General features: G+C 46.5%; 2 protein-coding genes across 3 annotated transcripts; one reads left to right on the forward strand and one right to left on the reverse strand.

Annotated features, from left to right (window-relative positions):
- Positions 1 to 209: 209 nt before the first annotated feature.
- Positions 210 to 23,311, forward strand: SMPD4 (sphingomyelin phosphodiesterase 4). Of its 2 annotated transcripts, XM_078857676.1 has the most exons (18): positions 210 to 432; positions 3,719 to 3,805; positions 4,259 to 4,395; positions 5,258 to 5,333; positions 6,122 to 6,224; positions 7,197 to 7,249; positions 8,489 to 8,640; positions 9,806 to 9,938; positions 10,788 to 10,859; positions 14,395 to 14,484; positions 16,252 to 16,406; positions 16,974 to 17,064; positions 18,199 to 18,296; positions 18,787 to 18,950; positions 19,277 to 19,794; positions 20,678 to 20,809; positions 21,491 to 21,619; positions 22,249 to 23,311. In XM_078857676.1, exons 1-18 carry the CDS (start codon positions 388 to 390, stop codon positions 22,609 to 22,611), a joined length of 2,598 nt encoding a protein of 865 aa, XP_078713802.1. In that variant the 5' UTR covers positions 210 to 387; the 3' UTR covers positions 22,612 to 23,311. The 2 variants fall into 2 exon arrangements, with proteins under 2 accessions (XP_078713802.1, XP_078713803.1); XM_078857677.1 differs by lacking the exon at positions 14,395 to 14,484 and having other exon boundaries at positions 22,249 to 23,310.
- A 348-nt stretch (positions 23,312 to 23,659) lies between these two features.
- MRPL50 (mitochondrial ribosomal protein L50) lies at positions 23,660 to 26,093 on the reverse strand. The gene is given in 2 exon segments (XM_078857678.1): positions 23,660 to 25,987; positions 25,989 to 26,093. Coding segments are annotated over 2 exon segments (684 nt in total). The 5' UTR covers positions 26,079 to 26,093; the 3' UTR covers positions 23,660 to 25,393.
- Between the last annotated feature and the right edge of the window lie 209 nt (positions 26,094 to 26,302).

The following is a 26,302-nucleotide window of genomic DNA, read 5'->3' on the forward strand; positions in this document are numbered from 1 at the left end:
CCCCCCCCCCCCCGACGTGGCCACGTGCGCCTCCATCGACCCCCCCACGTGGCCACCGGTGACCCCCCCCCCCCCACGTGCGCCTCCATCGACCCCCCCACGTGGCCACCGGTGACCCCCCCACGTGGCCACGTGCGACCCCTCGTGGCCACCGGTGACCCCCCCCCCCCCCCACGTGGCCACGTGCGACCCCTCGTGGCCAGGGCCCGGCACTGCCGCGGCCACCGGCGGCGTCGTGCAGCGGCCGCCGTCGCTGAGCCCGCGAAAAGTCGAGAGAGCCAAAGGCAGCAAGCGGGCAGACGACAGCCGCAGCAGCAGCAACGAAGGACCACAACAACAACCACCACAACCACTACAACAACCACCCTTCTCCACACCTCAGCAGCGATGGCTTTCGGCCCACAGGTTCCCGCTTACTACACGAGTCTGCTGGTGGGTGTACGGCGGTGTCTCCTCGCCTGCCAACCCGGGGCGTCCTCGCTCGCTCTCGGTTTCACGGTCATCTACGTACGGCGGTGGTGGTGGTTGTGGTGGTTGTTGTTGTGGTGGTTGTTGTGGTGGTGGTTGTGGGATTTGCCGCTCGTGGCGGGCTCCGCTGCGTTGCGGCCTACTGCTCGGCTCGTCGTTGTCGGTGAAGTCGAGGCGGGGAAAGGCTGTTGTTGTAGCGGTAGCGATGATGATGTTGTTGATGTTGTTGATGATGATGTTGATGTTCAATCACTTGTCAGTCCGCTGCTGGATGAGTGGGGCGCCTGCCTCTTCACCCCCCCCCCCCCATCACGTGTGTTGTTTGACCATACTTCACACTTCACCATACTTCACAACACTTCACCACTTCACCACACTACACCTCACCACACTTCACCACACCGCACCACACTTCACCTCACCACCCCTCACCACACTTCACCACACCACCCCTCACCACACTTCACCACACCGCACCACACTTCACCTCACCACCCCTCACCACACTACAACTCACCACACCTCACCACACTTCACCATACTTCACACTACACCACACTACTCCATACTTCACCACACTTCACCACACTTGGGCCCTGGCCTGGATTCCAACTCGGGTGGGTGGGTAGGAGTCGCGCAGTTCATCGCGCTAATACGTATTGTTCGCGTGGCGATAACTTTGTTGTTAATCATCACAATGGCAGTGATCACTGATAACGTGGTGGTGGTGATGATGATGGTGATGACAGTTGAGGGATATGGAAATCGTGAAACTGTGGAGTTCTATCCGAGGCCGCGTGTGTATTGGGCCCAAAGCACATTGCAGTGACGTCATTCGGGGCCCTGTACTAATTTATAATCTGCTAAATGTTTGTAAAAACATCACTTACAACGCTTAATAGTGGCGCTGCGCCTGAGAGTAACTTCTCATTATTGAACCATCAAACTCTTTTGGCAAGCCCGTAGGGGTACAAGCGGTGTGTGTGTGTTGGTCGTGTATTTACAACATTTGGCTGATATTTGAACCGGTCACGGACCATCCCCTAGGTCGACTCGGCCTTAAACGAGTATCTGGTGCGGTGTGTAAATAGCAGCACTGGGGAGATACAAAGACGACCGGGCGTGGTGTTGGCCACCCACCCCCCCGCGTGTGCCATACCGGCCTTCATATTGGCGGCATGATCGCATGCAATATGCCCCAACAGTCCTGTCAATGGTTTTGTAGACGGTGGATCTTTGTCGTGACCACGTTAGGGTCTGGGTGTTCTCATCCAGCAGTGGATTGATGAGAGGCCTGTGACACGTGCACGTGCATTTACTTGACCACTGTTGGGGGTCCTGGGCTGTGATTTTTTTTGACGTGTGATGTTGGAGCCACTGTTTTACAGTGGCTGTTGACTTAGGATATGTTCATCTTCTTGGTTCTTTCGGTAAAGTCACGTAGAAGGGAAATAATAAAAATTTAACATAATAAAATTTCATTCTTACTTATTAAAAATAAATACAAATAAAACATAATAAATTAATTTTTATTCTTTGAATAAAATTCTCACTTATTTTATTGTTTTATTTTTATTATTTTATTATTTCCCTTCTACGTGACTTTACCGAAAGAACCAAGAAGATGAATCCCTGCAGTCACGAAAGCTTTAAATCGAAATTTAGTATGTGTTCGTTTAATATCCTGTGCACAGTCTGGCCCTGTGAGCTTGGTTAAGCTACACCTGAAGGGTAATTACGATTGAATGAGAGTCACGTGGTGGCGAGTGCTGTATTGTGGTGTACACATTGCATTGGCATTGTGGGAAACATGCACGTGTACGGTAAATGTGGTGCTCTGGCCATTGTGGATGCAGCACTAATGTTGTGTTTACCGTTCTTGCTGTAAAATGCCCATAGGCATTTACATTATATGGGACCTCCTTTGCCAGTACCAAAATATGAGAATAGGTTTTTCCCATTTTTTCTGGCAACAAAACACGTGTTAAGTTGTTAAAATACCAAACTGAAACCTTTTACAAGGAATCATGTCTGCATTAACCACAATACTTGTGGTCAGAATGCAAACAAAAAACCGTTTGAGACAAGGCTCAAAAGAAAGCTGTCTCTGGTGTGGACCAATCAGTTTCAAAGACAATGCATATATTATCAGAGCATGTTTTTTGTTTGCATTCTGACCACAAGTATTGTGGTTAATGCAGACACGATTCCTTGTAAAGGGTTTCAGTTTGGTGTTTTAACATCTCAACACCTGTTTTATTGCCAGAAAAAAGGGGGAAAACCTATTCTCATGCCCATTGGCATTGAAAGTACACCGCTACACGAGTCATCCAATACATTTGGTATTTGGTCAACAGTACCAAGATCACGATGTTAATGGTGGCCAAAGCTGTGGATGCCACCACACACCTCGTCGCCAAGACTTTCTACCCCCCGATCGGACGGTGCAGCTGCTGCACAGTAGATACGTGTCACCTCCAAGACCTGTCCTCACAGTATGCACAGTCTGGCCTTCAGTCTTTGCTCCTGGTCACTGGACTGGGCGATTGTTTATCAGTAAAATATACTCGGTACAATATACTGATACAGATCATTTGTGCAGTACACCGATACAGTGTATGTAGTACACTGGTATGTGCAGGCTTTGCATAGAGTACTTGATCAAAGTTGGGCATTTGTGACAATATTGGACTACATTTCGATTTAAAGCTTTCGTGACTGCAGGGATTCATCTTCTTGGTTCTTTCGGTAAAGTCACGTAGAAGGGAAATAATAAAATAATAAAAATTAAACATAATAAAAAAGAACCAAGAAGATTGGACTACATGTCAAGACAATTTAATAAAAGATGTGGGTAATTATCGGTACAGTTATTAAGTGGCTTTTGAGAATAGTTACGTTAACAAATTTGAATAGTAATTCGGATATAAATAATTTGTCCAACTCTCTTGATAAGGGAGAAATGTGCATAAAATACCATGTACTCATCGACGCTGGGATGATCATGGTGCATTCAGTTTCGTTTGTATGCAAAAACTGTAACATTCCATAAATAAGGCATATTTTTCAAAAACTTTAGGTAATTACTTTCAAAAACTCATGATTATGGAGAATTCAACCCAAAAAACGGCTCTTTGGAGGTAAACACATTGGTTAAGTGTGCCAGGCTCTTCGACTAATTTGAATCTTCGTTAACGAGAGAAAAAACATTCTAGAGTTTTCACAAAGCCCCTCGTGTGTGCTCGTGCAGGCTCAACTGAAGGCAGAACAGGTCAACAAGCCTCTTTTTTACTGCTGTGCAGACCTCACCAGGACCATTGACGAATACACCAGCAAGGTTTGCAATCTGCCACACCAACAATACCACTGTATTATCCCTGCATGTGTAATTTGATCTGATTAGCTGGAGAATCGGTAGGCCCTGCTTGGAATTTTTATCTGACTCTCACCTGCCTCAACAAAACACGTCCACCATGAAGACGGTGCATTGAAATTATTTTTTGCATCGCGAGGCCGTGAACGATGGTAACGGCTTTCAGAAGTCATTCAACTAGCAGTGGGGAGTGAAGATATTTACACGGCACTGCTTTTAGCCATAACTGGGAATCAAACTCGAGTTGACGGGTTAACAATGGCAGCTTTCTCATTATTGCCTGGAGGTTCTGTGAAAGTATCCCATTTTGTCCTCATCCGAGAGTCGTGTGAATGTTGTAGTGTTGTGAATATTTTAGATATGACCTATGATTGTACTGTGGCTCCCTAAACACCAACTGGGCATGTCTGTTTGCAGGATCTTCAAGGAATATTCGAGTGGCTGGTGGCCTCCATTTTTGGAGCTGATGGCGAACCAGGATGGAACCTCCTCTACATAAAAAATAAAGAGAGTCCTACGGATTATGCAGCCGTCAATGACTTCCTTTCCCCCTGGTACTGTATCCATATAACAAAAGCAACAATAACGACAAACACATCTTACACAACACACATGTTCATCAGCAGATGCTCGCACAAAGCACGTTACCACTCCGTGCAATTTAAAATATGCGAAGTAGGCTGACATTTTTGGCGTTCTTCAGTGTAGCATGCTGGCAGATGTAGCCCAACATACACAATTTCACGTGTGTTATTTTTTCCAGTAAGAGTGCATATGTGTCCCTGGTGAAATATAGCAGAAAATTCTTCCTTTTTCACGCAAGTCTTGTTGGCTATCGCGCTGAATAGATACTGTGAATGAATAATTATCATTATGCAAATACCATTATCCAAAATGATGAAAAACAAGAATAGGGTTTACCCTTTCCATAGATATAACTGATCGACCCGCGCTATAAGTGTTCTGATACTTCCATTGTTTTTGTACTGGTCTAACACTGGTGAGACAAGACCATTAAGAAGAAGGCTGTCTCTGGTGTAGGCCAGTTTCAAAGACAATGCATCCATCATAAAATACATCGCGACTTTTCGGGCGCAACACAAGCGTCCGTCATCAGATGACGGATCATCAGATGACGGACGCTTGTGTTTCGCCAGAAACGTCGTGATTTATTTTATTTTCTACCTACGTGACTTTATCGAAAGAACCAAAGAGTATGGATTCCTGCAGTCACGAAAGCTTCAAATCAAGAATGCATATATTATTAGAGCACGTTTGTTTGCATATTTTGCCACAAGTGTGTGTGGTTAATGCAGACTTCATGCCTTTAAAAAAGTATTTATTTGGTGTTTGAACACCATTAAGCAGGCACGTATTCACCGAGTGAATGTGGTACTTTTGCATTCCTCTGTGCAGTGGTGCCATGATGAGGCTGGTGTACAAACTGCAGGTGGACGATGCCAAGTTCTCCTACCAAGTGTCCAAGCTGCCGGTAAGTGATATATTTTTTTTAATGAATTTAATCCATCAACAAAAGCGGAGAACAACATATACGTGTGCAACTAATAAAGATCTTAACAACATAAGCCCATTTCGATTTAAAGCTTTCGTGACTGCAGGGATTCATCTTCTTGGTTCTTTCGGTAAAGTCAAGTAGAATTGAAATAATAAATATGCTAAATTCCTATTGATATGCAAATTATTTTGTCAAGGCGCTTTTCGCCCCTCCATCCCAGCTTAAATAGTCGCTCCAAGCCTGGGGCTTGTCATTCAGACTCTGTCTCCTCGACAGACCTGTTCTCCACCTGAGGACGGCTACTTGCGTTCTGGCCGAAACGTCGTGAGAATTATTTTATTATGTTTTATTTTTATTATTTTATTATTTCAATTCTATGTGACTTTGCCGAAAGAACCAAAAAGATAAAAACATAAGCCCAGCAATGTGTTCCCATTTTCATCCTGAGTTTTTACTTTGTTGCCATGCAATGTAGGCAGGGGGAGGAGGCTTTGAGTGTTTAGAATTTTTATTCCTGAGACAAGATGAAACGTCAATCCAAATAAAGGAAACGGAATTCTAACGTAGAGGGGATATTACACATCGCTCAGGAACCTTGAGGTTATGCGGGAGGTAATAGGTGAATGGGAAGGTGTAATTATTGGGGACCAGGTCTCCTGACAGGTAGATGAATCATACCGCATTACTTAGCTTCGGTGTTGCATGATTGATGATAAGATATACGTATGTGACCTAAGATTGCTTGCGTTTTGTCTGCACCGCAGGCTCCGGCGCGAGGCGCCCTTCAGGAGGGCCTCCTTCCCACAGAGTCGCCCCTCTATGTCAACAAACTAGTGGGCGGTGGGCTTGTGCTGTCTCTCTCCCTGAGTATCCTTTCGCAGAGTTCAAAGTTCATTTATTAGGTATAGCCCTGTGAGCCATTTGGCTCTTGAATCGGGTGCAACCGCAACAAACAAAAAACAAAAACATGAACAAGAAAACATCTTAAAGTGAATATGTGACTAAGTGCAAACAGAAAATCCAAGAAAAGACAGTAAAATATTGAGAAGGACAGTGCCGATATGCACACACACTGCATTCCTTAATAGAGTTTTTTGGGTTAGATCGCGTAAATATAAATGTGTCTAGGGCATTTAACAAATTGATCAACAATAATTGGAAAAGCGCACTTCTAAGTGTCATTAATTATGTTTGCATCTAGAATGTGGAAGAGGTCATCATAACAATTTTGTTGATGTCACCCCACCTCACTAAAGATTATTTTGTGCAGCTGTTGCAAAGTCAACAACCCGGCCTCCTGACCCACTGTATTCAGCATCCCAACCATCTGGGTGCCACTCCAATGCCCGGCTCATTAACATGCCTCTTCTGCTCTGGAAAGATGCCCTATCCATTGCAACATCCTCTTCCTGATTGTGTTTACAATGTGGGAGGTGGTATAAAAGTCACGTTCTACTTAACCAATGTGACACCAGTTGCAATTTATTTGCCACTGATTAAATGTTTTCTTCAAATTAATCGTTGCAAATGTAATTCAAGGTGTATCCACCTGACAACAAGTTGCGGCACACCACCCTATATTTGAATTCATGAAACATTTTGACTGTAATAAAGGGATCGTGGTCTTCCCACTGTCACGAAAGGTCTAAATACGAGAGACCATTCGGCAAGGTGGGAGAGATTACTTGAAGGGAAAGACATGTAAACAACCCATCATACATTCCAGCGGCAGTGTTTTATAGATGACAATGGTCAAGCCAATTGTCATGAATGTTCATATGTCTAGCCAGCTCACTTGTGTTGGTAAGCTACTTCCACCTTAATTGCTGCCACCTTCAGATGCCTTTGAGTATTATTTATTCAGCTTCGCCAACTACCTCGTTCTACCAAAGGTGAGACTAACAGGTTCCTTGGTACATCGATTATTTTTCACAAATTCAAGTTAACATCACTTATTACAGAATCCTGGAACTGGTACCTTGTGCCACATTTATATTTACGGGATCTAACCCAAAACACCTTTATTATTGATAATATTGGTCGTGAAAGCCTACGTGTTAAGCTTGATTTATAAATGTATGCATTAGCAGCATTGTACACTAGTACCTGCCTCGTTGTTAGGCAGGTACTGGTGTATGAAGAGTATGAAGAGTGCCTGTCTAATTACTACTATGTTTATATTAATCTAAGTACGACCAGATCATTCACTACCACTATGTGTTGAGTTAGTGGTGTGGTGCCTTTGTAACCCTCAAGTGAGAAGGCTTAAGTCATAACTCGTGCATGTTAGTGAAACGTTGAATTTTTGGATCATTCCTTAAACATAGATTGTTAATGCATTATAGTTTACAGACATTTGTAAATCCACAATGAGATAAAGACCCCTGCATCAGTTTGCCCCACCCCAACGATTTTATGAAACGTCACAATTCAGGCTTGTGATTTAATTTCAAGAATCAATTATTTTAACATTGTGATAAATGTAACACGTAGTAGCCGGCCGGTGATGTAAATCACGTGCAAATTCTTATTCTTACACGCATAATTTTGTCAATGTATCGTGAGAGTAAGACTGAATCATTTCATGCCTTATTAGCCACGGGTGCCTCGTTACCTTGCTTACCGCATCCATACGGGAGTACCTTCCCGTGACCTGCGAGCAGCCATTGCGATGGGTGGTGTCGGTCAGAGGTCGCAAACGGGTTTTGATTCCTTACCCGTACCCGGCCTCACCAGGGTCGCAAACGGGTACCCGTACCCAACCGTACCCGTACCCTACTCGTACCCGGCCGGGTACAGGTAGGGTACGGGTATCGGGTACCTGATTGCGACCTCTGGGATGAAGCCATGTTGCAGGCGCGGGTGGGTTGATTCTAGGAACTTGAATTGTGAGAAGAGACAAGACGTTGGGAAATGAGTGACAAACGGTTACTCACCAGTGACTCACGGTCTACCCGTACCCGGCCGCACCAGGGTCGCAAACGGGTACCCGGCCGGGTACGGATAGCCGGGTATCGGGTAGGGTACGGGTATCGGGTACCCGGTTGCGACCTCTGGTGTCAGTCAACCACAACTGATGCCACCGCTTGCCCTGGCTCGCAGGCTGAAAGCTTTCCTCCTGTAATTCACAGACGTCCCTGAGCCCCCAGTACGCGGCCGGTCCCAACAACCTGTACACGGCTTTGGTGGAAGACTATCTGAAGTACTTCCTGCCGACTATGGGAAACGCACCTGCGTCTCCAACACACACTCTAACCAAGGCCCCCTCCCCGCCTAACCACAGGTGACTTTATTGTTTTGAGAGCTTTGCAGAAGAGGTCGCAAACGGGTTTTGATTCCTTACCCGTACCCGAAATGAGTGACAAACGGTGACTCACCAGTGACTCACGGCCTACCCGTACCCGGCCGCACCAGGGTCCCAAACGGCTACCCGTAGCCGGCCGGGTACGGGTAGCCGGGTATCGGGTAGGGTACGGGTATCGGGTACCCAGTTGCGACCTCTGCTTTGCAGTTTGTTTTAAATGGTAATGTCCCTTTGCGGTAGCGACAATAACTGGCGTACGGGCAGGTCTGTGATTTTGGACGTGCGTTTTAAATACTCTAAAGAAACGGGTAATCATTAGTTTAATGATGAAGCCGCTTTTTTATTTGGGCATAGTATGTTAGCCAATTAGCGCTGTAATTTGGATAGAAATAAATCATTTGTCCACCATTCTTAAAAAGGGAGAAATGCTCTTAATAGTACAGTGACAGACGTAATCAAATACATGTTTTCTTCCATGCCAGGATACTGGTGATGCATTCAGCGTTGTGTATTTCACACCATTGCCTTGATCTATAAATAATCCCAACTTTACAAAACTCCAGAATAGTCACCTTAAACACGACACCCTGTGTGTTTTGTATTGTGTGTTGTAACATTCTGACCTGACCCTACTGGACATGTGTGGAAACGAGCATTATAGCTCATCGGATAAATACATATTCTGATGCTGACTATTATGATGATTTTGCAATTTTGACTGTTGACGGCAAATTTGTGCAACTTGCCCCCATGAGAGGTGGCTGGGTGGCTGTCATGGGGCTAAGATCAGAGCACTGAGCGAGCAACGCTGAGATTCTGTGTTTTCATCTGACTTTCAGCTGCCTGTGCTTAAACCAGATTGTCAAGTGCAGCGAGTTCACAGTCTCAGCCTGATCGCCAATGACTCCACAATGAAATCTATAATGTAAAATTAGTTTTTTCACATCATTTGCGACCCGATGCCTTGCAAGTCGTGTCAGTGTCGTCTTGCTAACAATGATTTAACGTGCTCATTCCCCATAAGTGTCTCTGAAATTCGCCCCTCTCCCAAAGCGCTTGGCTGGATATCAAAACTTAACAACACATGTTGCTATGTCACCCTATATGACATAATCAATACAGTGATTATGGTATTTCTCTTCAGGCCAGTGAGCTGCCTGCAGTCTCCATACTCCAGCCCTCTGTCCGCCCTCTTGAAGAGACCCATCCAGCACCAGTCGCCCGTGACACCAGACCCGGCCGCACACCAGATCTGGCACTCTGAGACGCTCTTGCAGGTAAACCAATTCAAACGCTCCCAATGAGGCTGGAAACAATAGTAGTTTGACACGCAAGAATGTGATTAATGAAAAGCAAACGGCACGATTTTGACCATTGGATGGGATCCTCCAATCATGCCTTCCGTGTAACGTGGCATCCCCCTGTGATTACTTGCTCATGCCACTGCTAGTGGAATGGCCTTCAACTATAGGGAGTGGTCAAGAGATTCCCTCCAGATGGTACCTCTTCTTAAAAGCTCTCCAGACGTCTTGAAAGAGGTGGGAGTAGCCATAATTTTCCCCGACCACGTGCGATCTGCAGATCAGCTTGCTGTGGGTGTACCTATTTGTACTGCTGCGCGGACAGAGACGGGAACATTTCACAAACTCGCCAATTGTTTAATCTGCCGGAAACGGTAGATCGAATCGAACTGACGACCTCTGAATTGCAATGTAATTGTGCTCCCCGTTATTCGATGGCAGCATCCCGCTACTTACTGCGTGTATAATGTGCAGAGTCGTGTTGTAGACAACCAACCCAAAAAGCTCCCATCGCTGTTCACGGGAGACGAGCTGTTGTATGCATGCATGTACGTCGAACTTCTTTCGCACCGTACGTAGCCAACCGTACTAATCGGTTGCAGCGGAAGGACAACAAACTGAACACAAAAAAGTAGTTCTAAAGAAGTGAGTTTTCATCTAGCTCGAGGGGCTTCCTAATATTGGAAGGAAGAGCGTTCCAGACAGCCGCAGAAGCGCATCTGAACGTGCGCGAAGCAGCGACCGTCTTTGTTCGATGGCCAGCCAAAATGTTGTTGACTCGTTCATTAGGACTCCGCTGAAACCGCTGTCGTTTTTCCTCCACAGGTGTTTGTGGAGCTTTGGTTGCACCATTACTCCCCAGAGGTATTCCAGAAAATGCAGTCCCCACAGGCTCGGGTAAATGTTTTGCCCGTCGACATGCCATTCCGCTCGGCGCGCACAGCAGATTGCATCCTCGTCGCATTCCCACACGGGCCATAATGACGTGAATTGTATGTTCCCAATGAGGGGTGGGGGGGGGGAAAGGGGCAGTGGGGCAGGCGAAGGAATTTAAGGGGATGGTGATAATAGGATAAGGTTGGTCACGGGGTCAAGGATGCAGCAAAGCGTGCATCATGGCTTCACTAAATTACTTGGGTGGCCCACTTTTTCCTCCCCCTCTTCCCATGCACACGGGGACGTGAATACTTCGTCACAGTGTAGTGAAGCAATTATGAATCGGATGCCCAACGCTCATTTGGCTTTATTTGGTCTCTTCCAGTGTAGGGGCAACATTTTGCATGTCTTCACTACGAAGTTCGCAGACTGATGCAAATTTAAATTCTCCAGTGATTTAAGTGGAGTTTCACTGATTCAGTTGGCTGCTCCGGTTGTGTATGACAACTTAAATTGGTCCATGATATCCATGGCAATCAAGGCAATTATATGGCAGAAAACAGCCATGGCCACTTGGCCACAAAGCATTTTTTTTTGTCTCGGTGGTTGTATTTGGGACCAGTGTATCATTAAATGTACGATGTCTAGCAGCCATGTGACTTGAATTTAAATTTGCCTAGTTTTGTATTTTTTTAATAATCATACAATTTGAATATAACGAAATTTCCTCACCTCATTTTCTTCTAAAAGGAGTCATGTGCAGTGATGTCCATGAAGATTAATTTCAAGTGAGAAATAATAGGCAAATGCCTGCTTGCTTAAACAATGATCATTTTAATTATATGAAACAAAATGTTTGAGTGACCGTTTGGACTATTACGTAACGTGCAGTTAGCAAACAGGATTTTTCGTAATGACAATGCATTTGGCCCCCAGTATGACTGCGATTAACAACAATTCCACACCCGAACAAAATCCTGCTTCATACATCCCAAAGCTGCTGATAACTGCCTCTTCTGCATGTAACTTATTTCCCTGCTACTGCCAATGCGCGCTTGGTGTGGTGTCCTAATGATTTCAGCTTGCAATGCATCGCTGCAACGCCACCGCTGCCTGGCTAATGAGACGCGAGGTACAAGGCGATTCGTGAGAATGTCACTTCTCTCTGTTTGATCGGCCAAACCCCGACCCATCCCGAGACAGCTGGTGTTTTTCCCAGAATGCCTTGTTAGTTGTGGCCGATGGCGTCATGGATGGCGTCATCGACAAAGTGTTAAACGGGTGATAATTAGAGTTTTAACAATTCATTTTTTTCATTGATTAATTTCGATGCTTCAGCGAGTGACATGTGCATCAAATATTGTGTGCAATATCCACGTTTTTTTCTCGATTTGTGAAGGTTCTGAATTGGGTCATGTGATCTCTACATCTATATGAACCAAAATATAATAACAAATATATCTATTATTCGATATAATCACGACTCTAAATCGTAATATTTTATCCAATTAATCTAATCCCGACAGGTCATCAAATGGGGGTGGGTGGGATGGTGAATCACCTGTAGTGATAATAAAGGCAGAGTTTGCAAGTCGTCCAAAAGCCACAGTCATAACTCTGATGGTAGAGGCCTTCTCTAATGTTTGAGTGAAGCATCTAATTGCACAACTTCTTTTGAAGCTTGCCCATTCACGTGGTCCATCAGCCACGCCTAACATTGGCACATTGTGAATTCCAAGCGGGATATCTGACTGACTGAATAGAGTTGTGGTTAATGCCTTTGCTGCATGGCAGTAAAGCCACTCTCCCCTCTGAAACCATGTCATCGCATTGTATGAATGCACATATTAGTAGAGACCTCATCTACTTACATTTAACAGTCTTGTGCACTAAAACCATAACTAATACCCCATCTGCCTTCCATTGGCGCATGCCAGAAAGTCATCCACCTGCATGTTTTACAGGCAGTAATTGTTGTACGTGTCTTTTTTTTCATTGCTTTAACATGACACGGTTATTGTTGCGTTTTTGGAGAAAATCTCAGTATATGCGAACCATTTTGTGATCGGAAAGTGTCTTTGATATTTCACTACAGGGGAAAACATAGCGCTTACCATTTTTCTGTGAGCCTACATGGATCATACTCTTATGAACATAAATCTAACACACAATGCCAGTATTTTAATAAACCAAGTAATTTCGATTTAAAGCTTTCGTGACTGCAGGGATTCATCTTCTTGGGTTCTTTCGGTAAAGTCACGTAGAATGAAAATAATAAAATAATAAAAATTAAATCTTTAAAATACAACATAATTTCTTATGCTTTATTTATTTAATTTTATTATTTCCATTCTACGTGACTTTACCGAAAGAACCAAGAAGATGAAACCAAGTAATACTAAGAGTAACAGAACTTAAACGTCTTAGAACTACATTCGTTCAATCGTTGATTTCACTGTGAACCAAAAACTATTTTCGTCTGAAAACAATTACCGGAGTAAACTGAGGTCGCATTGCAAGGTGGCACACTTTTTGTTGCACCATGCGGAAAAGAAAAACTTCATCTTCAGCCCTCAAAATACATGCATCGCATGTGGTGAAGCATGCCAGCTCTTGTCGGCTCGCAAAAATGAACGACCGTGTGATCTCAAACTTCTTGCTGTCGAATGGAAGTGGCGTGCTGGTGTCCATGCAGTGGTTTCAGTGTGCCACCTGTTGCTTTTGTCCTGTGTCCATTTGGTGTTGTTTGTGTTGGTGCAGTCGAGTGCTGATTTAAAGCAATCGTCCATTGGAGATATTGCTTAAATAATTATCAAAGAGATTATTGCTTAAAGCGGTTAAATAGTATGAAATTGGGGCTGTGGGGAAGTGTGGCAAGTTTATGATGGATCATACAATTTCATCATCCTAAGGAAGAAGCATCAATAGTCTTGTAAAGAAGGGTGCATGACATCCACGTACTGTATACAATGTTGACGTATAAACTCGCTTCAGTGGCAGCCGCGACACGCAAGTATAGCTTTTTCGATTTGAAGCTTTCGTGACTGCAGGGATTCATCTTCTTGGTTCTTTTGGTAAAGTCACGTAGAAGGGAAATAATAAAATAATAAAAATGAAACATAAAATAATTCTCACGACGTTTCGGCTACAACTCAAGCAGCCGTCCTCAGGTGAAGCTTGGTGGTCTTTCATTCTTCACCTGAGGACGGCTGCTTGCGTTGTAGCCGAAACGTCGTGAGAATTATTTTATTATGTTTTATTTTTATTATTTTATTATTTCCCTTCTACGTGACTTTACCGAAAGAACCAAGAAGATATAGCTTTTTCGCCATCGCTTTACATGGTGCAAAGAGCTTGATAGTACGTGACGAAAAGCATAACCCGGGCCCAGCTTTGACAGCCACCACTGTCTCTCTCTCTTGAGATGCGCCCGAGCTGTGGGTTAAATCCGCCCTCGACTGCGCTCATTGTTTCTCCCTCTTCCCGCATCCCCCCCCCCCACCGTCGCCTGTTTCCTCCTTGTGATCGCCTGCCACGTGCGCTGTGCCTGTGTCAGATGGAGGTGATGCAGTGGCGCCTGTGTGCCCAGGGTGTGCCGCTCGGTAGCCCTCTCCCGCCCGCCTACTGCGGCCTACTCCTGCAGGAAGTAAATGATTGAGAGCGGAGAGGGGCAGGCCGCAGGACCTTGCGGGCCAGACACACGGCGCGTTTCCACTTATCGTGCCAGGCCATTTTTCTTGTTTTTCCTCTCGTCAATCGGCACGTGACGAGTCATCTGTTTTAAAATTTAATCCGACGCTCGCAAATTACGTGCATCGAAGGAGCGAGTAAGACAACGTGACTGTACGAACAAAAAATATTTTTTTTCGTCAAATAATAACAGTTCATGAAATTATGGGGGAGCAAATTTGATGCTTATCGTGTAACGTCGATTCACAGGCACCGTGCACCGGTTCATTTGGTGGTAGTGGGAAACGTGGACCGTGTGTTGCCCGCCAGGACCCGTGGTGGCTCCGTTACCTCCTTAGAAAGCATGCACCTTGAAGTGGCACGCACGCAGCAAAGGCATCTTGGCAGCAGTGCTTGTTTGCAGGAGCGGAGGTTAGCGTTTGGCTAAATTTATTTTGGCTGGGTATGCGGTATGGCATCCCGTTGCATACCATACCGCAGAAGCAATTATATGTTTCTGAGTCATTTACATTTACCGTGATTATGCAGAGTCTGTCCGATCTTCTGCATGCATGTTCTGTGTTGGCTGCAGAAACCCTATTTCACATTTCAGTCCAAATTGTCCTCTGTTTTCAGGTGAAGCCTTTTGTTGTAGGCATTGGCACGCAGCGGCTTGATCTTATAGAGAGTGTGTCCCGCTTTCTTTAATGACTTTAATGACACACTTGGGTTCAAGCCAAGATCAACGAGCCACCCAAATATCAATAACTAATGCTATGGCTCTTACTTTGGTGTAATCCATTCTGCTCTTGAAGCTGTCGTTAATGCCCACAGCCAACGCAAGACAGAGTAGATATAATTTGAACATATGTTTGTTTTATTTTTAACAACCATCTCAGCTCTTACCTCCCTTGCCCCCCCTTTCAAAAAGTCTTGGGATCCTTTCACCTGCTTTCAGTCTGTCTTGGATTTCTGTCCTCTTTGATGGCCATGGAATCATCAACCCCTTTCCACATCTGCATGGGGGCACGGCCCGTGTTCAGCATCCATTTTTTGCGTGTGAGATTTCCACCAATTAAACGTCATGCTCTCATTAACCACATGCCGCTGCCATCCATCACTTAACAAGCATGTGCACACACGCACTTGTACAGCCTCTGCTGGATGAGGGCCTCCCCACGCTTGGGTTATAGGGGTCATTTGACCATTCTTCACGCCGAAAGTGGGGAGCATACTCTAGGGAGTATTGTACAGCTTTTATAGTTTTATGTAGTGCGCTTTGCTCTTGATCATGAATGGCAATCGCGCATCCAAACACTATCCAGGCCCAACAATACTTAGCTTCGAAATCTGATAAGATGAGATCGGACACATTCTGGGTGAATTTGATCATTATGCATGGGATGAGATCGTGAACTGATTAAAATGATGGCAACTGTGAACGACACCATAACGTTTGAGCTTGCTGCATTTATATGCATCCTATAAATTCGGCAGCTTGCTATGCAGCCTTAAGCACACAGGGGATAGCGAAGCTTGCCTGCCATCTGTGTTAAGCCTTGGCTTTCTGCTTTGTTCTTTCCCGCAACCTGATTTACTTTTTTGGGGGGGAGGGCGGGTGGGGGGGGTCGTTTCCTGCGTTTGGCGGCTGTTGGATGCATTGTGGGCTGCTTGGCTGCTGCTTGGTGGGTCCGTGTGCACAACGCGCGCGTGCGTGTGCTCGCGCCCGCACGACGTCTCGCAGGAACAGTTTGTGCCGACGGAGGAGCACGTGCGGGTGGTCCGCCTGCTCGTCAAGCACCTGCATTACTTCAGCAGCAGTGCGCGCGACCCGCCGCCCGCCTCCCCCTCGTCCCCATACCACTCGCAACCTACGAGCCCGCTCGACAACTTCAAACGGTGAGCGTCGTGAATATGTGCAACCTCGAAGAATGATTTGTGAACGGCGAAAGGCATGAATGTGAACATAGGGTTCAATCATGCTTTGCAGGTGAAGTTCAAGTTCATTGATTAGGTATCGCCCTGTGAGCCATTCGGCTCTTGAATCGGGTGCAACCGCAACAAACAAAAAAACATGAACATGAACAAGAACAAGAAAACATCTTAAAGTAACTATGTGCAAACAGAAAATCCAAGAAAAGACAGCAAAATATTGCACTTGACATCACCGTACAGCCCGTGTATAATGAAGGTTTAAAAAACACGTCACTCGAAATCATATCTGGAGCACTTCCGTGATATCTGCTTTTGGGGGTGTTTTTTTTTTACCCGGGGTTGCACTGCTCTGCGAAAATTTCCGATAATTTCTGAACGGGTTCTTTTTTTTCGTGACATAATTCATGAAAAATCTAATTTAAAGTAAAGCAAGTACGTACACAAATCGGTCCCCCTCAATGCGTGGTCAAACATGAGGTTGTTGGCTGTGTCACAATGGGCCAACTGAAATGCTTTGTTGTGTGTGTCCAGGGTGGTGATTCCAAGGTTTGTACAGAAGAAGCTCTACGTGTTCCTGCAGCATTGTTTCAGCCACTGGCCGCTCGATTACTCCTTCCGAGTGGTAAGTGTCCATGTGCCAGCAGCCCGTGGGTGATTGAGTGTCCGATGCACCCCCCCCCAAGGTGTGCAAACAGTGCACCCCATGAGTCGGTGAACTGGGTCATACAACTCATAGAAAATGACAATGCCACTTACAATGGCAGAGATGGTGGACCAAGGTCCTAGTGGACTGCAGAGGCAGACATGGCACAATAATTACCTTCTGCTGTCGGGGTTGGACAACCAGGCTTTAAGGACAAGGTAGCCATGCAATACACGCATACCCCGTTTAGCCGGAGGGATGTGTGCCTGGAAACGAGAGTGCTAGGTGAATTAGCGCTATAACGGGGTCACTATAGCATAGGCCCTATGGAGATGTGTTCCCGACATCATCATTTATCACCTAAGACCAACACATTTGGGGTTCAGTGGGTTATTGGAACAATAATAAAGATAAACATGATCTGTGACTTAACTCTCCCCAGTTTAACACTTAGGCTTTCCTGACCAATATCCATAATAGAGATTTTTTTTGGGTTAGATCACGATCTAACCCAAAAAGACCTCTTATTGACTCCCCCCGGTTTTAGAGGAAAGCGCTCATTGGTGGAGAGCTAATGCCATGCCAACTCGAGTGATGGTGCTTGTTCATTAGCTGAGGGCAGAGAGTGTAAACGGCCCTAATGTACAATATTTGGATGAGAATGTACACAGAGTTAACTCAAGTACGGATTTTCATCCTTATGTTTATTTATTATAGGTTACATATGTACTGTATAAATGTTTTTATATATAGTATTTTTATTTCCTAAGAACAAACCGCGAATCGGCGCTGTACGGGGTACCGCTAAACGGGATATGCGTGTAATATGACTTTTGTCGGCTATAATATGCCAGTAGGGGGCGATGCTGTTACATGTTTTATCCAATTATAGAATTTGTGGGTAATCTTTTTAATACATTTTTGCCAATAACATTATGGGATCGTTAACGTCCACCGTCAAGCAGACGACATCTATTTTATGCACCGTCCATACTAAGGCTGCCCTGATTAGCAAAGGCACAATCCGTCGGCCATGAAACCATGCTCAGGGTGGTCTAACCTGCCAGTGGCTTTTCAGCAAGTGAGCAAACGATGGTGCACCCTTTCGTTCAGGTGCTGGAGACGTGGCTGAGCTACATCCAGCCGTGGCGCTACACGGAGTGGCCGAACGGTGGCGGAGAGTCGGACGACCCCACCGTCCCCGACAAGTGGTGAGGCTGCAAGCGTGAGCTGCAATTGCACATGACCTTGGTCGAGTGTTCCATGGCTTTTGTTCTCGGTGCAGGGTCTTCTTCTTTGATCCTCTGCCCAATAGCAGGTCGTTAGCTCAAACGGCGTCTGCCCATTCTTCAGCCGTCTTCGCTTCCCTCAGTGTTGCAGGGTGCACAGATCAAATCTAAGCTCCTATTACGTGTGAATGCGTAATAACTTGAATGCATGATAGTTAATCTGTATGGATCCCTATGATCTAGGCATGTAATTATGCACACCGCCAACGTCTGTGATTTGATGAATTGTCACGACCAACTCTGCTTTCAATCGCCAGAGGTTAACCATGGCCGGGAATCGAAATTAGGTCACCGACTTAATAGCGCATTGCATGAACCACTAAGCCACTGCTCCACCCGATGGATATTAACCCAGTCTTTTCTGACCCCTGACGTAACGCGTCCTGTGCTCGCGTGCTTGTCGTTACGGCAGGGCGGTGTTCGTGCAGGAGAACCTGCTCTTCTACACGCGACTCTTCCAGGTGTTTGTGGGCCGCACCTTGCGCTCCGACCTCAGCTCGGCGCGGCACACACTCATGGCGTACCGGGCCGCCAAGGTGTACGCGCAGTGCAACCTGTGCGCGCTCATCATGAAAGGTCCGTCGCACGTGTTACGGGAGCGACAGGGACGCTGGACGTGCTCCGATCTGGACCGTACATTTGTAACAGTCTTGAGGGTCGTCGGTTTCGGTTGCTTTGTACGATTGTTTTATATGTAAGTGTCCCTTTTGTCAATCCACTGCCGGGGGCCACCCAATGGCACAAGAGCCCTGGAGGTTGTTTAACCTCGCTTCACCACGCTCGTTCGTGCGCTTTGGTGTGGAGCATGAGCGTATGCTGCCTACAGCATAGTATATTCCCATCACCCACGCGAGCGATCGCCATTCTGATTTCCATCACCCTGTGCGCTCCCCTTTAACCAGGCGAGCAGCTGCTGCAAGAGCCTGAGCACATCTCTCCCCAGCGCCAGCAGCAGTCGCCGGCGGCACGGGGCTCTTCCCCGACCCCAGCACCGCCCTCCTCCCTGCGGTGGGGGGGCGGCGGCGCGCACGCCCCCCGCCAGGCGCTACCCGGTGACGGCGCGGCTCGCGTGCGCTTGCACGTGTGCGCGCTCGAGGGCCAGGAGCGCACCTACACGCCCCTGTTCGGCTCGGAAGGCCGCACCGCCGTCCTGCAGCTGGTGCAGGCACTGCAGCAGGCCCAGAGGCAGGCGGCCGCGGCGATGACGGCACCCAATCGGGCAGGCGAGGTCGTTTCGGGTGGTGGCGGTGGCAGCAACGGTCCGAGCGGCGGGCGCTCTTTCCTCTCCATGCTGGGCCTCACGTGGGACTTGGGGTACGGGTCGGCGAGCGCCAACGGGGACGACTACGAGGCGGTGGACACGCGCAAGCTGGGAGAACACCTGCAGAAGTCCATCGAGTTCTTTTCGCAGACATTCAGGGTGTGGTGTAATTTTTTGCACTTTTCATTGAAAGACAAGGAAGCATCTTAAGATAATTTATTATTAACTTACAAGTACATGTACAGCCGTCTTTTCAGTCCATTGCTGGGTGAGGGCACAGCATGGAGTGAAAGCAAGGACAAAAATTGTGGTAGCACAGAACCACGGTACAACATTGCCGTCTTGCTGCCCGCCATGCAATGCAAGCCCTATGAGAGCATGTTTGCACATAGTGGTCACCCCCAAACAAGCACTATCCAGGCTCAAACCTGCTGAATTTACAAGATCTGATGAGATCGAGTGCGTTGCGGCCAATTTTGTGTTGCATCGTTCCCACATTGTACAAGGTCTTTTTAAATTTAGATTTAAAGCTTTCGTTACTGCAGGGATTCATATTCTTGGTTCTTTCGGTAAAGTCACGTAGAAGGAAAATAATAAAAATATAAAACAATAAAAATTCTCACGTTTCGACTGCAACATAAGCAATCATCATCAGGTGTGAAATTCACACCAAGAAATTTTAAAAAATTCTTGCTGTGGATTTCACTCCTGATGATTGCTTGTGTTGCAGTCGAAACTTCGTGAGAATTTTTATAATTGTATATTTATATTATTTTCTTATTTCCCTTCTACATGACTTTACCGAAAGAACCAAGAAAGAATATATAAGGTCTTTTTAGTAAGAGGCTCAAGCACACAGGCTTTCTCACTGTCATAAAGTACAGCCCAAGTGCGACCATATCTCAAAACACTTGACAGAAGCAGTAAAAAAACACTACAAATCTTAATTGCAAAAAACGTCCTTGCGACACCGTTGGAGCCAAGGCAGGTCGTGGGAGAGTTCCCATGCCGCAAATGAGCCGCGTTGTTTTGCTTGTTTCAGATAAACGCCGCGCTCGTGGTTCCTCGACACTCGTGGATGGGCCCCGGTGCGCCAGACTTTGGCACCGGCGAGCTTCCAGACTGTGCACCGGGGAAGGATGGTCAGATGCTTACACCGCTCGGCCGTTACCAGGTTACCGCACCCAAGTCACTCAATGTAATAAGTCGTTGAGAGCTCTCGTTCAGTCCCCAGCTGGATGAAGGCCTGCCCACATGCAGTGTCGGTTGTGGTGGTTTCTTCACCGTATTTCACCGTGTTGGTCAGTGTCGGTTAGCCATGGTGGTGAATTAAACTCCGGTTGCTGGGTTCATCGCACTCACCACAACACTACCACTCCACCCCACGTGCTCTAACGTTCCATTTGTTGTTTGTAATCGTCAAGAAATTGTTTTAATATTTATCCGTTAAACCATCACAGAATCTCCAACATTGGGATGTTTAGTCAATTACATTTACAAAAGCGTTTGCGATCTGGAAACTGGAATTCCAGGAGAAAACATCCGCATGACGGAACGGCACTCCAAGGTCCACGCAGATGAGGTCACAACTCACTTGCTGTACGACCATCTCCTGGCTAGCTCACAGCCCAGTAGATTTGGGAATTTAACAAACCTCTATGTGATCCACCGACCTTTACCTCCCGAAGCACTGACACTGCAGGTGTGCATGACCAGGCCCGGCTCACGGTGCCCACATCCAGAACTCCTCTGCAAATACATTCCATCTAATTAGGCTACAAGTTAGGTCATGAATATATATTTTTTTAAATACGTGCTTGTTTGTAGTAATATTTATTGTTACCGGTGCATGCAGCTGATGAATGGGCTGCGTCGCTTCAACATCCAATATTCGGGAGACCCCGAACTGCAGCCTATCAGAAGCTACGAAAACCCCACGCTCGTTCGGTTGCTGTATCGTCTGACATCCGCTCTCAACCTCCGGGTAAGCCATAACTCAAACACTTCGATATGATGCGGCTGGTGTGTTCACATTGGTGGTGCTTGAATTGAGCAATAACGAGCCAGATCCCTTTTCCCACCCTGCCTTTTGTTGCACCTTCCCCAGTGTTGGCCCCAATTTCTGCAACGACTTACATTCATATCTTGCCTATAATGTAAAAAGCATCTCATAGCACAAATACCAGAGGGCAACGGGAGGGAATGAGTGTGCTATGTTGATCTTGCTTCATCCCCCTCTACTTGGTCCTGGGCCGGACCGCGCTGTTGCTCTCTCCCATGTGTCGATGCTGTCACCAACCCCGCACTTTCCATTTCACCTTCCCTAATGTTTTCCTTCACTTGGGACAATCATTGAATCTATGCGGCAGGGTGGGTGGTGAATCCATCATTACGCTCACTGTGTGCGGCTAGATTGTTGTCCTTCCCCTGCACCTCCGATTAGCATGGTTGGCTACGTACGGTGCAAAATAAGTTCATACATACATCGACATGCATTTCAGAATTGAATTGAGTGCAAATGGTATGATAGTGATTTTACATGCCTTTTGTCAAGTCTACCTAACATATTCACCTGTCCTACCCCATGATTGTTCCAATGTGTTCCCTCTGCAGTACAACAGCCAGATGCAGGCGCTGTGCAGGCGGCCGGGTTTCCTGGGCCGCCTCTCGCGATACTACCTCTGTCCGCCCAGGGTCGCGTCCATGCCAAGGCTCTCATCAACAGAGAGCAACTCTTCTTCCTCCTCCTCATTCCGGGAGCCAGTGATAATGGCGGCAGCGGCAGCGCATACACCCCGCCTGAGCTTGCGCTTCCTGGCAAGCTACAGGAACGCGCTGGGCCTGCTGCTGTTGTACGCGCTGGCCCGCGTGCTCCTGTCGCTCGACCCCCTGGGGTTCATGCTGCTGCTGCTCTTGGCGGCATTGGGGCACGGCGTCATCAAGACGCTGCTCAGGGAGCGGTCGCACATTGACTGAACAACCGACATTACACCTTGCACTGCCACCCCCATCCCCGGCCCCTTGTCAGTTCACGGCCGTTAAAATTGGACGAAGTTGTTTAGTAGGGGGCATGTAACGATGCAGTGAGTCACGTATTCTGAATTGCGCAATATGTTTGCGCTTAATATTGCATCTAATGATTACATTTGTGCAGATTATATGCTGGTATTTATTTACAGCCCCCTTTGTCAATCCACTGCTAGATGAACGCCTTTCCATGCCGTGTTGGTCATTGGGATTATTTGACTAATTTACCATGCGAGTCGGTTTGGATTGTTGGCAGTGGGTCTGCTCTCGGTTTGATTCCTGAACGTGTCTAACGTCATTGGCATATGCTATCTAAATGAGTCATGGCCCCCACTTGACCAATCTACTGATAAGCGTGGCAAAGCGAAGTAAACAATCATGACTGAAGTCATGCAGTGTATTGACAAGACGACATTATTTGCAAGTGTTAGTTGGACTAATGGAGCGAATAAAAGGAAATTGCAAAAAATTCGAGAATCCCGATGAGGTGGATAAACAGAAGACTTAATTCTTGAATTGTATCACGATTCATGGACTGGTTTGTGGATCATTACATGCCTGCTGTTTAGGCTTATGTCCACAAAGAGATGTTGAAGAGGATTTTTGTATTCTTGACAATGCATTATTTTCTTCATTGTCATGAGGTTATAAGCAGAGTTTTTGTTTTGTAATTGAAATGAAACATGGGTCATTCATATCTATTTTAATAAGATGAATATCGATTTGTTAAGTATGTTTTATAAACAGCTTTCTTCATGTGTTTTTAGAATATAAAAATAAAAAAGATCAACCAATGCAGAAGTTAAGTCTCATGAAAAACCACTGTTTTAATGTGTATACCTTAACATGTCATCAGGAATGCTGGGTCGTATGCTGAAGAGCACAATTTAAATGCACTAAATTTCGATTTAAAGCTTTCGTGACTGCAGGGATTCATCGTCTTGGTTCTTTCGGTAAAGTCACGTAGAAGAGAAATAATAATAAATCATAAAATACAATTCTCACGACGTTTCGGCCACAACGCAAACAGCCGTCCTCAGGTGAAGAACAGGGCTGTCGGAAAGACAGCGTCATTCCCTTCGACGTGACTTTGCCGAAAGAACCAAGAAGTTAAATGCACTAGTCATACATACATACATCAACCAAATGCAAATAGTGGTCTTAAAAGTTTACCTCCAAGTATTCTGGGTGGTTAAATCATATTTCATCAATGGGAACTAACTTATCTCCATGTCTTTGAACATGAATATTCACGGCTCGGGAGGTGTATACGAGCCTCTTCGTTTGTGTGCGACACGCAAAGGCATCGCCACCTTTAACAACACTGTTGGACGAGCTTCCCAAAATGTGGTCTATCCAGCCCAGCAAGGTGCAAGTTTCAATTTTTACTATTGAGACCTGTAAAATTACTTAACGTCGACTTAAAATGTTGGTATATGTGGTATGGCAGAGCATTATCGGGAGCAATAAATTACATATTTGCAAGCCCAATTGTTATTTATTAACCAAACTCTTTCAAGAGTTTCTCACTGTTAAAATTAAGCATAAACAATCCCAATTGAATTAGTAAATGGGTGAACGGCAACTTATGCATGGAGGAATGGGTACACACCAGGAGTGTGAAACGTTTTCCTTCCTGAGAGCACACTGCGAACATTGCACACGTCATCGCAAGAGGTGCACCAAGTGACCGCACTGAAAACTTAGTGTTGCCAGGTTTAAACAATTCCCTTTTAATACCTCATTAGTATGGCTAAGGTCATAGCAGTGACAGATAAATATCGCGTGGGGGACATTTCTAAGTGGTGGAGGACTCGTGTAGCTGCGGGTAAAGTCAAATTAAGTCATGGGCCTTGGGTTGTCCACCTCTAATGTATAGCCACTTAACCCAACATTGGCCTCTTTCATGTCAACAATGGTATACAGTATAATAAACGAATCCACACTCAACACAATAGCTATACTGTACGTGGTAACAGCCCACACGACTGACCAGTCCAGCCATCCCGACCACGTATTCCACGAGCCAGTTTAATGTTACCAAGTGCGTTGGGAGTGGCTTGGGACCAAAGGGATATATGCAACCATGTGTGGCATGTGTAAGAGGTACTCGAGTTAACAGTGTAACAAACCATATAATTGGATACGACTTTAATATTGAAATATCCCGTTTCAATAGACCAACAACCAGACGAAGGTGGAATTAGACTAAGGTCGCGTGTCCATTGCTGCCCCTATATACCGAGACCACAATATGTTTGACTCCATGCACGGACCTTGGAGGTCAAAAGTTCAGCGTAAAAGCTGTGACTTGGCAGGTAAGATGTTGTGGCATCAGAAGCATTGGTTATGATATCAGAATCTTCATTTAAACGTTTGCAGTGTTTCCCAAACTCATCTGTTTTTGCGACCCACCAAGGTGCGTATTTTCATAATGTACAAACTTCAGTTTAAATACAAATTAAGCCGTCAAGCGTGGTTCACGAAGAATACGCAGACACACGATGTCATCTTAATTCGAATCGCCGCTACCTCCATCAGACAGGGAAAGAGCCTCCACACAATATCGTAATTGAAAACCCACGTTTTAGCAATCATCGGGATTGCGCAGAGCGTACAATTTACATTAGAAACAACTGAATAATTGGTGGGGTCGCTAAAACAGGCAAACCCTGAAGGAGAAGTTCAGTTGTGGGGGGTGGTGATGGCAACCATCTCGCCTCCTCCTCCTTCATTCTGCTCGGGACTCTTCCCACCGGATCTTCAGATTGGGCGGCAGTGGCATCGAGGCGAGGTCCTCGAAGCGGCTGGCGTCCCTCACGGCCTCCCCGTAGAAGGCGAGGACGTCGCCCGCGTGGGACACCTCGTGCAGCCGCGAGTTGGGCACCCGGTGGCCGCCCAGATCGGCCGCCAACCGCGCCAGCAGCTCGAACTTTTTCGCGTCGGCGCACACGGCAACGTGGCGCCAATCTCGAGCTCCAGTGCCAGTGTCGCCGTCGCCCTCGCCGTACACCTCGCCCACTGCTCGCCGCACGCGTTGCTCCAGGTCAGCGGGCGGGTCGTAGCGTCGACTCCGCGGCTCGGGCCTAGGCATGAGCACCATCGCCTGCCGCTCCTCCTGCTCCTGCTCCTCCTGCGCTGGCACCGCCGCCGCCGCCTTGTCCCTCCTCAGGAAGTTCATCCTGCTCCAGAAGCTGCCTCGCGTCTCTGTGGCGTAGGCGGCTGCTGCTGCGGGAGACCACGGGGGGCACGGGAGGCGTCTGCCGAGCAAGGACGCGCCACGCAGCGCCGCCACCATGGGGGCCGCCATTGCTCTCTGAATGCCCCGAGGCCGATGCGGCGGCGACTTCCGGTGTTGATGATGATGCGCCGGAAGTCGCCGCCGTCGTCACCGCTTTGAACCCCGCCGCGGACATGTTGGGTGAGGGAGACCGGTGGCTTCTAGATTTGAAGCTTTCGTGGCTGCAAGGATTCATACTCAGGTTTTTCGGTAAAGTCACGTAGGTAAAAAATAAGTAATATAATTGAAAAAATAATAGAAATAAATAGTAAATCATAAAATAATAAATGCCTCCGAAACGTCGTGATTTATTATTTTTTCGGATTGTGTAGTCCGGTGGAGAACAATTCTGTCGAGCAG

The sequence above is a fragment of the Lampetra fluviatilis genome, chromosome 6 (assembly GCF_964198595.1).
Source record: "Lampetra fluviatilis chromosome 6, kcLamFluv1.1, whole genome shotgun sequence".
In the NCBI taxonomy this organism is placed as follows: Eukaryota; Metazoa; Chordata; class Hyperoartia; order Petromyzontiformes; family Petromyzontidae; genus Lampetra; species Lampetra fluviatilis.